General features: G+C 45.1%; 1 protein-coding gene across 1 annotated transcript in view; it reads left to right on the top strand.

Moving 5' to 3' along the window:
* The first annotated feature begins 3,017 nt into the window (after nucleotides 1-3,017).
* Nucleotides 3,018-14,483, top strand: part of Abcc6 (ATP-binding cassette, sub-family C (CFTR/MRP), member 6) — a 56,448-nt gene continuing 44,982 nt past the window's right edge. Inside the window, exons 1-6 of the mRNA XM_005391081.2 lie at nucleotides 3,018-3,412; nucleotides 4,848-5,030; nucleotides 6,006-6,131; nucleotides 6,258-6,386; nucleotides 8,389-8,514; nucleotides 9,801-9,862. Coding sequence (XP_005391138.1) covers nucleotides 3,377-3,412; nucleotides 4,848-5,030; nucleotides 6,006-6,131; nucleotides 6,258-6,386; nucleotides 8,389-8,514; nucleotides 9,801-9,862 — 662 coding nt within the window. The 5' untranslated portion in view covers nucleotides 3,018-3,376. The remainder of the gene's footprint in view (nucleotides 3,413-4,847; nucleotides 5,031-6,005; nucleotides 6,132-6,257; nucleotides 6,387-8,388; nucleotides 8,515-9,800; nucleotides 9,863-14,483) is intronic.

Raw genomic sequence — 14,483 nt, 5'->3', positions numbered from 1 at the left:
AAGATGTGCAGTGGCTGGGGATTTAGCTCAGCGGCACAGCACCTGCCTGGCAAGAGCAAGGTCATGAGTTCAACTCCTGGTACTAGAAAAAAAACAAGAAAAAAAAAAAAAAAAGATGAGCAATCCCGGAATGGTGATGCAGAAGGATCACAAGCTCAAGATCTACCTGGGCAACTTAGCAAGACCCTGTCTCAGATTAGGGGGTGGGGGCAGAAGCTTAGGATGTGTCAGTAACCTAGTGCTAAGGCACCAAGTTGAATCCCCAGTACCAAAAATGGGTGGGGGACAGATCTCGGGGAACCCACATTTTGGGGGCCCTGTGAGAGGTGAGGTTGGAGGAAAAGAGTACAAGATGTGGAGAAATGTCACGTCTGAGGAGGGGTATTCACCCTGTCATGTCACACCACTGCTCTGCTGGAACATGCAGCTTCTGGGATCCTGCTGGGACCATAACCTCAAGTTCAGTAATGAATTAAAGGGGCACAGTTTAAAATACAAGAAGACAATTTATTTGGGAAGAGATGGGGGGAAGTAAGACAGCTACTCTGCAAGAGTGGGGAGCATCAGAAGTGAACACCTGTGGATATTTGTCCTCAGCGCCTTTTCATTTAGGACTAGTGATTTCTCCAACCCCCATGTGGGCACCTGGAAGGTGCCACCTTCAGATTGGCTCCCTAGCTGTCTTTGATCCTACACTGAGCACCTCCATCTACATTTTCTCTGGCCCTTTGATTTCTTCCCATCCCTTTGTGATGGGTGGGGGCGCTTATAGAAAAGTAAGGATTGATGATCAGATAAATGGGACATGTTAATAATTCAGTAAAGGGGACATATGTGTTTCATATATTAAATAAGAATCCTTATGTGGCTGTTCCCTATCTCCTTTTCATTTGAACAAGGGGCAGGGCAGGTACTGATTAGCTTTCAGGTTCCTGGCTGCATCCCTGTTTTGCCTGTGGACTCTTCTCACTAAATTAATTAATTAATTAGTTAGTTAGTTAGTTTGGTACTGGGAATTGAACTCAGGACCTTGTACTTGCCCTGCAAGTGCTGTGTCACTGAGCTATCTCCCCCACCCTCTCACTAAATTCTTATGTTAATTTTGTTACAAGGTGCCTTCCCAGGTCTGGTTTCTCTCTGTGTTTGTCTTTCTTATTGCTGGAGTCTAACAGCAGAGGCAAAAAGCTGCCTTTAGTAAGATTTCCTATTAACTTCTTTAATAAAGCTTAATGAGATCCTCCTATTTTATTCTTTGTTTCTGCCTATGACCTCCTCCCCTACAGAAGCAGCAGGGCAGACAGAGCAGGTTTTTATTCTTCATCCCTACAGAATTCCAAGGCTTGTCTGCAGAAAGAGTTAAGCTTTTCAATCCTATCTTAAATACAAGTTTGTTGCCCACCCCTAAAAAAAGAAGAAAAAGAAAAAGAAAAGTAGTATCCCTGGTATCCCCATGATTCCCACATTAGCGCATTCCCATCTTTTGCTTATGTATCTATCATAATGATACACGGAGTCTTTTCTGAAAAGAATCAGGAGCTTCGAACTCTGCCACAAGCCACACATCTTGCTTTAGAATTCAGGCATGGTGTTGCATGCCTACCTCCAGGGTCACATCTGGTGTGGGTAGATTTTATCTAGGGTTTGTAAACTTTACATCTATAAAAGATCACGTAAGTTTAGAGACGTACGTTTAGAAGGAAAAACAAAATCACTTTATTAGAAAAAGGAGAGAAATAAGGAGATAGATAGCTACCTTGTCAGAATAAGGTAGGGAGCCGGGAGCCAGTGCTCCAGGGGTTTTGTTTTTAGCCTATTATACGGCAAGAACAGGGCTCTCCCCTTCAAGAGTTGTTACAACTTGCTTGTCTGTTTTAGGCTCTGAGACCCCTGAGCCGGCCACTGTCCCTTTCCACTGCCTACCTGCAAACGTTTCCGTAAGAAGCTCTCTTTGGTCTTCTTTGTTGTCAGGTGAAATCTTTGAGATTTATAGCAGAGCCTTCCATTCAAGGTTGAGTTAGCAATTAGTAAAGGGATATAGGTACATTTGAGTGCATTAACATGATGAGAGAAAAGTATACATTTATAAATATGCATTTCTATGTGGGTGCGTGAGCATCAGGTGTGAGTATATATTTTACTATAGTGTTACTATAGTGAGTTTTCTATAATACAGCCCCTTTCCCATTTTATCTCCTCTGTACTTAACTGGAGGTGGGGATGAGTGAACTAGAGCCATAGCAACAGTATTGGGTCCCTGGCAACCAAAGCCAGCTGCTTATCAGTTCTCCCTGATTCTCTTAATTGCTTTCTAGCAGGACTTTAACTCTTTCCAGTCAGGGTTTGCCAGAAACCTCGCTAAGGCCCTTACCTTTCCCTGCCTGTCCCCCAGCTTTCCCTACACCAGCACTCTGGAAGGCTGAGGCAGGAGGATAGCAGGTTTGAGCCCAACCTGAGCAACTCAGCCAGATCCAGTCTCAAAATTTAAAAATGGTTCCGATGTAGCTCAGTGTGAAAACCCTGGCTTCAATCCCCAGCAAAAGAACCAAAAAAAAAAAAAAAAAAACCCTCGGGAAAGAAAATTACTTTGTTTTCCACTTTCCTCAATTTAGGCATATCCTTCTCTCTTCTTTTTTTTCCAAATCGTCATATCTTATTTTGTACTATCATCATTTAGCAGCAACCTTTCATATTAATATATTTCTGCAATGGCATTTTGAGCCACTGATCAGTAAGGGGCAGACTAAAACATGACACCAATACTAATAATACCTAACGTGTAAGTCCCTCCTACTTCCAAGGCTGAGGTGGGAGGATGCTGTGAGCCTTGGCGTTTAAGACTAGTCTAAGCAACATAGCAAGACCCCTGTATGAAAAATAAAAATAACACCTAACTTATTTAGCATTTACTATGTGACCGGCACTTTATGAAACTCTTTATTAAGCATCTTCTTAAATTTTTTCTGCACACAATGCTCACCCCGTGGTTGAACACTTCGGCTGCGGCCACATCTCCGGTGACAACCGCGTGCACGCCTGTCTGCTCTTCCACCAGGATAAACTCCAGGCATTGCTGGGTCCAAAGGCCTTGGGGCGTTTGGGAAGGGACTTGTTGCTGGGAGCTGGGGAGAGTGTGGATTGTCGCTGCACCTTCGGGGGTTGGGGATCGCCTGGCCAGGTGCGGGCCTGGGCCTTCCGTCCACTTCCCTCGTTCCGCCCGGGTCATCCCTACCCAGCCGCGCAGCCAGACCTTTGCCCCGCGCCTGGCGGTCGGAGCTCCAGCCCCTCCTGGGCCCGCCCCCTGTCCAGAAGTGCTCGGCGGCAAGGCTGCAGGGACAGACGGACGCTGGACGCCGCTGGGACCGGCCGCGAGGCGCCAATGGCCGCGCCGAGCGAGCCCTGCGCCGGGCCCGGGGTGAGTTCTGTCCCGCGCCTGTGCTCCCCGGCTCGGGTGGTCGTAGACAGCTCGGGCTGCAAACCTGGGGAGTGGAGAGCTCCCCAGGCTCTGGTGCCCTGCTGTGCAGGTAAAGTCCGAGCATCCGCGCATGTGACCGGCAGAGCCCAGGACTTTTCAGGGGTCCCCAGACCTTCCAGCTGCTAGAGACTGACCTTTCTCCGCATAAAGCTGGAGGACCTCCCCAAACTCGTCCCAGCCCCAGACAGCCCCTTCCGGTCTCCTGGACCCGCTCCCTCCTGGGGTTCCTCCAGAGTCCAGTCCAGGCAAAGCGCGTTGGAGAGTGGAGTTGGGTGCCGGCCCGGGGGCGGGGGGCGGGGGGCGCTGGGTGTAAACTCTAGCGCCCCCGGCCGGGCAGGCAGGGGAGTCAGGGCACAGAGGCTGGCCCTGCGCCGGCGCTGTGCTGTGCGCTTTACTGCCTGTAACCCAGGAATAACATCTTTAGAGGAAAAGCCCTATCCCCTTTTACAGGGAAGGAAACTGAGGCCCAGAATGGTTCATCTGCACCTAGCTGGTGAGTGGAGAAGCTAGAACTAGAGATAAACACCGAGGTGGGAGCAAAGGTGGGCAGAGGACTGGTGCAGCCATGCCTTCTAAACTTCACAAATTTCTTGTCCCTAAGAGAGGGCCTAGGAAGGATACAGGTAAACAGCGCAGGTCAAGCTAGGTGCTGTGGTGCATGCCTGTGATCTCAGCACTCTGGGAGGCTGAGGCAGGAAGATGGCAAGCTCAAGTCCACCTTGAGCAACTTAATGAGGTCCTATCTCAGAATTTTAAAAAGTTTAAAAGGGTTGGAAGTGTACCTCATTGTTTCACTGTGAAGGTCCAGCGTTCAGTCCCCAGTATGGGGTTTTAAAAAGTCACAGATCAAAAGACCCAGTAGGACAAACTTTAGGGTGGTTGTGCTCTTGTCAGAGTGGGGAGTTCCTGTTCGTGTGGGCTGGAAGGAAGCAGTTTACCTCTTGGTGATTCTTGTCTACTGGTCTGTGATAGGAAATAGTAACATCTGATTCCTAGAATTATTACCAGGAGTGACAGTCTGTGCCTCACACTCATCATGGAGCCCAGGTTTCCTCCACTCCAGGACCCAACTCCCTGGGTTCAAATCCCAGTCCCACCACTTCCCACCTGGAAGCACCAGCCAAGTTACTCAACCTCTGCAGGTCTCGGCTTCGTCATCTGCTAAATCAGTAGGATGATTGCGTCTAGTTTGTAGAGCTGACGAAGTTAGTGTGAAAAGAGTTGAGAATTAAAAGATATTATAGAAAGGGCTTGGAGCATGTATATGTAAATGTTAGGGGTCCAATATGCTGCCTGACCCTGGTGAGAGAGCAGGTGAGATTGGGACCCCGGTGTTGCACCATGCTAAGCCCCTCCCCATCCGGTGTCTTTTCAGGTGTGGAACCAGACTGAGCCAGAACTTGCTGCCTCTCACCTGCTGAACCTGTGCTTCCTGAGAGCAGTAGGGGTTTGGGTGCCTCCCCTGTACCTCTGGGTCCTTGGCCCCCTCTACCTCCTCTACATCTACCGCCATGGCCGAGGCTACCTCCGGATGTCCCCCCTCTTCAAAGCCAAAATGGTAACTGTTACCCCTGGGAGGCTGGAGCCAGACAACGGGGACAGGGTAGGCTGGAGCCTGGCACAGATCCCAAAGCAAACGCTCCTCCCGTCGGGGAGCACACAGGGTGGTGACAAGAGGGGAACCGCTAATCAAACAGATCAATGCTGAAGAGGAGACAGAGGTGAACTAAGTGGAACAAAGTTCCCTTGGATGTATTTCATAACTGAAAATCCACACACATACAAACAGATACACACGTGTTCTCGGACGGCAGTAGCTGCCACAACCTGCCATTTTCCCCCATGCCACAGTACTTTGGGGGTACACAAGGCGCTTTTAGGGCCACTTTAGGATGGCCTTTTTAAATTTAAAAAGTTACACTTTTATTTTATGTTATTTTATTTTTAAGGCCTGGGTTAGAACCCGGGAGCTTGTGAATGTGAAGCACACCCTGTTACCACTGAGCTATAGTCCCGGCCCAGTTATGCATGTAATTTTGTGTTTCTTCCATTGGCAAATCTACTGAACAATTTTTAAAATTGTTATGTGCTTATTTTAGTGTTAGATAAGCACAGGGCTATCTTCTGCGAGCCTTTCTGCTCATTCCTCTTGTCCTCCAAACTGGTACAGGAATGTTCCTCAGCATCATTCTTCCCGTGCTGCCTTGTCCCGTCCTGCTGTGTACTCTTTCTTTTTTTTTGTTTTTTTTTTCCGGTACCGAGAATCGAACTCACAACCTTGCACTTGCCAGGCAGGCGCTGTGCCGCTGAGCGGAATCCCCAGCCCCATGTGTGCTCTTTCTGTGGCAGTTACAGTCAGGGTTGGTCTGCAGCCCCCTCCTGCATCTTCCTGCTGACACAACTTCTGGCTTGGATTTGTTACTGGGCCCCACTGGGGCCTCTGCATAACCACCACTCAACTGGACCTCAGGTCCCCTCCAATTTGCTGCCACCTTCTATTTTACCCACAGCCTTATCTGAGCTGTTTCCCCAGGTGCTTGGGTTTGCTCTCATCCTCCTGTGTACCTTCAATGTGGCCGTCCCTCTGTGGAGAATCCAGCAGGGGAAGCCCCAGGCCCCAGAAGCTCTTATTCATCCTACAGTGTGGCTCACCACCATGGTAATGACCTCTTCAGTTGGACCTGGCTGCTGCTTTTCCAGTGCGGGTGGGGAGCATGGGAAAAGTGGAGCCTCCCCTCTGTACCCCTCCCAACCCTCTCAGGCCCATCTGGACTTTCTTGCCCAGAGCTTTGCCATGTTCCTGGTCCACATGGAGAGGAAGAAAGGCGTCCAGGCATCCGGGGTGCTATTTGGGTATTGGCTGCTCTGCTGTCTCCTGCCAGCTACCAGCGCTGTCCAGCAGGCCTCGAGTGGGGTAAGTGGAGGCCTGGGCTACCTGGGGAAACCAGGAAACCGCAGTGCCTTTCTTCCTCCTCCCCTTTCCACACGGGAGTTCTACTCTACATGGAGACATGCACCCCAGTCACGTGAAGACACACAAACACATCCTCTCCTCGCAGTGCCCAGGAGCTCATCCAGTTTTTATTTTGTTTTAAAATGACTCATAATAATTGTAGATATTTATGGGGCACTGTGTGATTGTTTTGTGCTTTTCCTTTCTTTCACAGGATGGGGAATGAACCCAGGCTCTCACACATGCTAGACAAGTACTTTACCACTGGATCATTTTATTTGCAGAGAGAAAAAAAACATTGTCTGAAACAGGTTTTCTTTATGGCTGTTTTTCTTTTAGCAGTGTTGGGGATTAAATGCAGGGTTGGGAGGATGTAGGCAAGCACTTGACCACAGAGCTACCTCCCAGCCCTCCTAGACTAGGTTTTAGTAAGCTCAGCATTGTTGACATCGTGGCTGGAAAACACCCCAGTGGGGGAGAGGCTGTCCCATTCAGTGTGCAGAACAGCACTCAGAACAGTGTGCAGAACGGCGCTCCTGGCTTCTACCCACTGGGTACAGAGCTCGCAGCCCCCACTCGTGTAGTAGAACCCAGAGTGTCTCTAGATGTTGCAAGCATCCTCCAGGGGCGCCATCAGCCTTCTGCTGAGAATCACTTGCCTTGGGTAAGAGGAACAACCTGGAAACCAGTGATCGGACTACAGCAGGCTGCAGACCATCGTTTCTTACACCCAGTGGTTACTCTGTCCTGCTCCTAGAGGAAAATGTAGAAAATAGCATCCTGTCCTTAAGGATTGTTGTTTTGTATTTTTTTCTGTGGTTTTCTGGGATTGGAACTCAGGGCCTCGAACATTCTGCACCAGTGCTTTATCACTGAGCCACGCACTAGCACAAGGACAGATTTTTTAAAAGAGTAACCTGTTTTAATTAATGGGGAAACCAGAAACCCCATCAGCCATCCAGTGAATTATAAAGGGTGGGTCCCATGGTTGACTTGCGATGGGCTGCTTGGAGCACAGTGAGAAACACTGGGAGTCTAGCCATGGCACACTCTACAGCAAGCACTTGTGCATACACCACCAGATGTCCTCTCTGTGTCCCTTGGCTGCACTCTCTTTGAGGCCACAAGAAGGACCCCCAGTAGCTCTAGGCTTACAGTCCGTCAGTGTACTAACTCTCCGGCTCCCCTTGGCCCAGCACAAATCCTGTGTCCGTTCCAACGGTTCTAAGCAGCTGGACAGTACTCATCACCAGGCTTCAGTCTCCTGCTCACCTGGGCTGGAGTCAGTTCCGTACAAACTGTGTGCCTAAGCATAAGGGAAAGAATATTGGGGTGCTGTGACCAGAAGAGGGGACAGGAACATGAAAGCAACTGCGGCACGTGGCAATAAAAGCTCCCGCTGGAATCAGACAGGCTGTGTGCCCCGGAGCCAGTGTATGGCTTCTCTGAGCCTTGATTTCCCCAGGAGTGAAATGAAGCAAGGTAATCCCCTTCAGCCAGAGTGGGAAAGGGCCTGGGGAGAACACTGTGCCCGGGGTAGAAGAGATGCACAGTAAAACCTGTGCCATTCTCTTTCAACCAGAGGAGCCTGGCCATGAGGGAACGGGACAGCAGATCAGGATGGGGGACAGAGATGGAAAGATCATTTCCTTTGGGCGCAGGGAGAAAGTCCCAGTGTCCTGCATTTCATCACCCAAGCACTGTGGCTGCTCTACACTGGCACAGCCTTGACTCCCACCTGTTCACAAGGACTATGTGTGAGTCAGGTGTTTGCACATTGGGACAACCACGGCTGCCGGCGGCTCTAGATTTCCAGCTCTGTGGCCCTGGTCCCCTGTCTGATCACTGCTCCTGGTACAGGAACCCTGTCCAGCCTCGACCTTCCCCCACTGTGGGTGCCTTCTGCTGCCTCCCCTCCTCCCAAGCTTCAGACTCAGTGTAGCTTCTGCTTTCTCTCCTGCAGGACTTCCAGCGCGATCCCCTGAGCCACCTGTCCACTTACCTGTGTTTGTCTCTGGTCGTGGCTGAGTTTGTGCTGTCCTGCATGGTGGATCAGCCCCCCTTCTTCCAGAAAGACCCCCAGCAGGCTGTAAGTCACCGGGCCCCAAACCAGTGCCCCCTTTGTCCCCACATCCATTTCTGCCTGTGACCAAACAAGCTGAACTAGGCCACAGGCCTTTCACTTTTTATTCACCCAGCCATTCAGCAAAACGTGAATTTGCACACATTGTTTCATTGCCAGTGTTTAGGTTTCTGTTTAGGGCAAGATAGAGAATCTTTTAGGCTTTGTGAGCCATAGAACCATTCTACCTCAACTCTGCCATTGTGGTGCAAAAGCTGCAAAAGGCAGTGTGTACACAAATGAGCAGGGCTGTGTTTTGATAAAACTTTATTCATAGAAACAAGCAGTGGGCCAGGTTTGGCCTGGGGGCCATAGTTTGCTGCCCCTGCCTGTGCTTCAGCTGGATGCTGAGGATCTGTGGTGAAATGCACATATGGTCCCTGTGCTTATCAGTTGCCAGTCACATAGGGAAGCTGCAATTAAGGAGGCATATATTATACAAATGTGTAGAAAACAATGCCTGGGTTTGTGCTCTGCAGAAATATAGGCTTCATGAAAATTTTCTACAGGTAACTCTGAGGTAGTCTGTGAAATCAGGAGAAAATTATCTGGGGAAGATACTGATCTACACTGTCTTTAAAAATACTCAAATGAACCAAGTGATACACACCTGTAATCCCAGCACTGTGGGAGGCTGAGGCAGGAGGATTGCAAGTTTGAACCCAACTTGGGCAACTCAGTAAGACCCTGTGTCACAATACAAAAATTTTATAAAAGGATGGAAATGTAGCTCAGTACAAAGGTCCTGGGTTCAATTGCCAGTACTGAAAACAACAATAACAACTCAAATGTTTGAGTAATCTATTTAAAACCATAACTGAACTTTTTCTTCCCATCAGAATGGCAAAAAACTTTAACACTTGACAACAAGCAGTGATGGCAAAGGTGTAGTAAAATGGGCACCTTCAATGAAGAGATTAGATCGTGTGGTCTTTCCAGAGCAGCTGACAAAAACTACAGGGCAGATGCCTCTGCACAGCACCTGCTCGCCCTCCCTCCTGTGTGATCCTTGCTTTGAGGACGTCTTGGTCTTAGTATGAGACCATAGCTGCTTTTGGGAGAAGCCCTTATTCCTACCTTGTGAATGTGGTTAGTCCTGGTGGACCAGGCCCTTCTTGCCCTGGCTACCAGGAAGCACCAAGCTCACTGAGGTCCCCTCTCGGTCAGTTCCCCCTGCGTTCCTGACGTTAGTCAGCTACTTGCCAAGGATGCGACACCAGCGTCTTCCCGGCTCCGTCCTTTGTCTTTTGCAGAATCCATGCCCGGAAGCTGGGGCCTCCTTCCCCTCCAAGGCCACATTCTGGTGGGCTTCTAGGTAAGCAGATGCCAGAGATGGGCTGCGTGGACCCCCACCCCCACCCCAGGCTGCTGTCTCTCCAAGGCTGGCTTTTCCTACACGCATCCCACCCCACCCCAGGGCTGACACAGGCCAGGCTGCCCTGCCCCAGCCCCGGACCTTCTGGCTGGGCACCCAGGGTCCCCATCACTCACTGCAGTGACAGCCAGACTTGGGTTCTGACCCTGCCCTGGGTGGGCTGTGTCCCAAACACCCAGGACCTCTGCTTTCCACTCTGTAAGATGGGAACGACTCAATTTTTTTGAAACTCTATTTTTGTTTTATTTTAAAGAGAAAAAAACAAAAACAAAATAACAAAAAACAACACAAAAACAATAAAAATGATACAGAATTTCAAAAAAAGATAATAGGAAATTAACAATGGTTGTTGTATTACATATTGTTATCTTCAAAGTCATTGCTCAGATTACCAGATATAGACATGCAAGATTGATCAAACAATTAAACATTAACTGTTCCTTTCAAAAAACCACTAGAAATTAGTAGTACAGTTTCCTTAACTATCTTGTGTGTATGTATATATATATATATATACATATTTATTTTTTTCACTTCTTTCTTTTCTCCTTTCCCTCATCTCAGTTGTTCTTTACTTTTGAACAGTTTCTTTCCTTTTCACAATATCTATTGTACCTTTCAGATTTTGTTAATTCTTTCAGGTTCTTACACTAGAGAGAAAATATGATGTTTATACATGCAGGTCTGATTTACTTCACTTGTGAATGTGGGCTCTAATTGCATCCATCTACCTATAAAAGACTCAAATTTATCTTTCTTTACAGCTGAGTAATACTCCACTGTATAAAAATACCACATCTTTTTTTTAATCCATCCCTCAGTTGATGGGCAGTTGGGTTGCTTCCATGATTTAGTCATTACAAACTGCGCTACTATAAATATGGGTACACATATATCCCGGTGATATGATGTTTTTAATTCTTCTGGGAAAATACCCAGAAGGGGAATAGCTGTGTTGAATGGGGCCTCTGATCCTAGAATTTTGAGGATTCTCCACACTGACTTCCATAGTGTTTGTACCAGTCTACACTCCCACCAACAGTGGAGAAGGCTTCCTTTCTCCCCACAGCCCCTCCAGAATTTGTTATTGGTTGATTTCGTGATGACAACAATTCTTTCTGGTGTGAGGTGGAATCTCAGTGTTGTTTTAATTTGCATCTCTCAAATGACCAATAATGTTGAACGTTTTTTCATATATTTATTTGTCATTTGTATTTATTTATCTGAGAAGTATGTATTCATCACAGGTGCCCATTTTTGGATTGGGACTTTGAAATTTGGGGGCCTTTCTTCAATTTTATATGTTCTAGATAGAAATCCTTTGTCAGAGGACAATTCGCTAAAAATTTTTCCCAGTTTGTGGACTTTCTTTTTATTCTGTTAGTGATTTCTTTTGATGTGTAAAATCTTCCAAAAGATGAGATCTCAGTTGTTGATTGTTTGAAGTATTTCCTGTGTAGTTTGGTTTTTGTTCATGAACTTTCTGCCTATGCCTATGTCTTCAAGATTTCTACCTACTTTCTCTTCCAGTAGATCTAGTGTTTCTGTTTTAATAATTAGATCTTTGATCCATTTTTACTTTAGTTTAGTGCATGGTGGTAGACATGGGTCTAGTTTTAGTCTTTGACATGTGGAGAGTTCTTCCAGCACCATTTATTAAAGAGGCTGTCTTTCCTCCAGGGAAGATGTTTGGCCCCTTTGTCAAAGATAAGGTGGCTGAGTGTCTTTGTGGTTGTGGCTGCATCTTCTAGTCTGTTCCATTAATCCTCAGGTCTGTTGTTTTGCCAATACCATGCTGATTTTATCATAGTTGCTTTGTAGTATAATTTCAAGTCAGGGATTGTGATGTCTCCCGCTTCGCCTTTGTTGACCAGGATTGCTTTGACTATTCTGGGTCTCTTTTGGTTCCAGATGAATTATAGGAATGTTTCTGTAGATGTGTGAGGTGTACTAATGGTAATTTGATTGTGATTGCATTGAATCTGCATGACAGTTTTGGGAGTATGGCAATTTTCACAATGTTGGTTCTTCCTATCCATTAGCAAGGGATATCTTCCCATTTTCTGAAATCATCTTTGATCTCTTTTTTCACTGTATAGATCTTTTACTTCCTTTGTTAGATTGATTCCTAAGTATTTCATGTTTTTAGATGCTATTGTGAAAGGTATGGTTTCCCTAATTTCTCTCTCAGTGTGTTTGTTGCTTGTATATAGGAATGCTATTGATTTTTCAGTGTTGACTTTGTGTCCAGCTATGCTACTGAATTTGTTAATTAATTCTAGGAGTCTTTTGGTGGAGTCTTTTGGGGTCTTCCATGTAGGGTATCATGTCATCTGTGAATAATGATAATTTCACTTCTTCCTTTCCTATCATTATTCATTTTGTTTCTCTCTCTTGTCTAATTGCTCTGGCTAATGCTTCCAGAATAATTGAATAAGAGTGGCATTAGTTGATATCCTTGTCTTTTTCCTGATTTTAAAGTAAAAGCTTTCAGTTCTTACCCATTTAGGATGATGTTGGCTGTTGGTTTGTCATAGATGGTTTTTATCAGGTTGAAGTAAAGAAATAGGTTGAGGTAAAAAAATAGGAATAGAAGGTAAATAATAGAAGGTGAAAAGAGGTAAATAAGGTCATTACATACTTGTTAGGGAAAAACTGCAAGAGGAAGAGATAACAGTCATAAATATCTATGTACCAAATGTTGGAGCACCCAACTATATAAGACAAATTTTAGCAAACATGCAAAAAATCAAATAAGCAATAACCTTATTGTAATGGAGGACTTTAACATCCCTTCTTATTTACCTTCTATTCCTATTTTTTGTAGGGTTTTTATCATGAATGAGTGTTGGACTTTGTCAAAAGCTTTTTCTGCATCTATTAAGATGATCATGTGATTTTTGTCTTTGCCTTTATTGCTATGGTGGGTTACATTTATTGATTTGTGAATATTAAACCATCCCTGCATTCCTGGAGTGAATCCAACTTGGTCATGGTGTATAATCTTCTTCATGATTTGCTGCATTTTATTAGCTAGTATTTTATTGAGAATTTTTGCATCTATATTCATTAGGGAGATTGGCCTGTAGTTCTCTTTTTTGATTGGGTCTTTCTCTGGTTTTAGTATCAGGATAATACTTGCCTCACAGAATGAGTTAGTGAGGATCGCTTCCCTTTCTAATTCATTAAAGAGTTTGAGAAGAATTGGCATTAGATCTTCTCTAAATTTCTTGTAGAATTTAGCTGTGAATCCATCAGGACCTGGGCTTTTGTTTGTTGGTAAATTTTTTATTACATTTTCAATTTCATTGGGTAATACTGAGTTATTGAGGAATGTTATACCTTCTTCATTCAGCTTTGGTAATTCATATGTATCTAGGAATCTGTCCATTTCCTCTGTGTTTCCCATCCTATGAGAGTAAAGATTTTTGAAGTAGGTGCTGATGATACTTTAAATTTTTACAGGATCTGTAGTGATTTCATCCTTTTCATTGCATATTGCATGAATTTGAGTTTTTTCTTTCCTTTTTTTGATAAGGTGGGCTAGGGGTTTATCAGTTTTATTTCTTCTTTCAAGAACCAACTCTTTATTAATTCTTTGTATTGTTTTCTTAGTCTTAGTTGCATTAATTGCTGCTCTGATCTTTATAATTTCCTCCTTTCTTTTGGCTTTGGGCTTGACTTGCTCTTGTTTTTCTAAAAGCTTGAGGTGCAGGATAATATTGTTTATTTGTGCTTGTTGCTTTCCTGATGTGGGAATTCACCACTATAAATTTGCCTCCAGGGATTGCTTTATTGCATCCCACAGGCTCAGGTGAGTTTTATCTGCATTTTCATGTGATTGTAAGTATTGTTTAATTTCTTCTTTAATTTCATCTGTGACCCATTGTTTATTCAGGAGGGTGTTATTTAGTTTCCATGTGTTTATGGAGTTTTTGCGATTTCTTTTGTTAATTATTTCCAGTTTCATTGCACTATGGTTTGACAATATGAATGGGATAATTTCAGTTCCTTTGCACTTACTTAAGCATGTTCTATGTGCTAGTATATGGTCTGTTTTAGAGAACACCCCATGTGCAGCTCAGAAGAATGTGTATTCTGATGTTTTGGGGTGGAACACTGTGTAATGGTCTACTAAGTCCGTTTGTTCACAAGTGTGGTTTAGTTCTGTTATTTCTTTGCTGATTTTTTTTTTTGTCTAATTGATCTATCTTTTTGTGACAATGGGATGTTAAAGTCCCCCATTACAATAATGTTATTGCTTATTTGATTTTTTGCATGTCTGTTAAAATTTGTCTTATATAGTTGGGTGCTCCAACATTTGGTACATAGATATTTATGATTGTTATCTCTTCCTCTTGCAGTTTTCCCCTTACAAGTATGTAATGACCTTATTTACCTCTTTTCATCATTCTTGATGTGAAGTTCACATTGTCTGCAACCAGAATAGCTACTCCTGCTTTTTTCTGGGTTTCTGTCACATGGAATATTGTTTTCCATCCTTTGACTTTCAGTCTATAATTTCCTTTTGAGTTAAATGTGTTTCTTTTTTTTTTTTTTT

This window comes from Chinchilla lanigera, unplaced genomic scaffold, assembly GCF_000276665.1.
Source record: "Chinchilla lanigera isolate Chin_1 unplaced genomic scaffold, ChiLan1.0 scaffold00041, whole genome shotgun sequence".
NCBI classification, from domain to species: Eukaryota; Metazoa; Chordata; class Mammalia; order Rodentia; family Chinchillidae; genus Chinchilla; species Chinchilla lanigera.
This window is presented reverse-complemented; position numbering and strand designations above follow the sequence as displayed.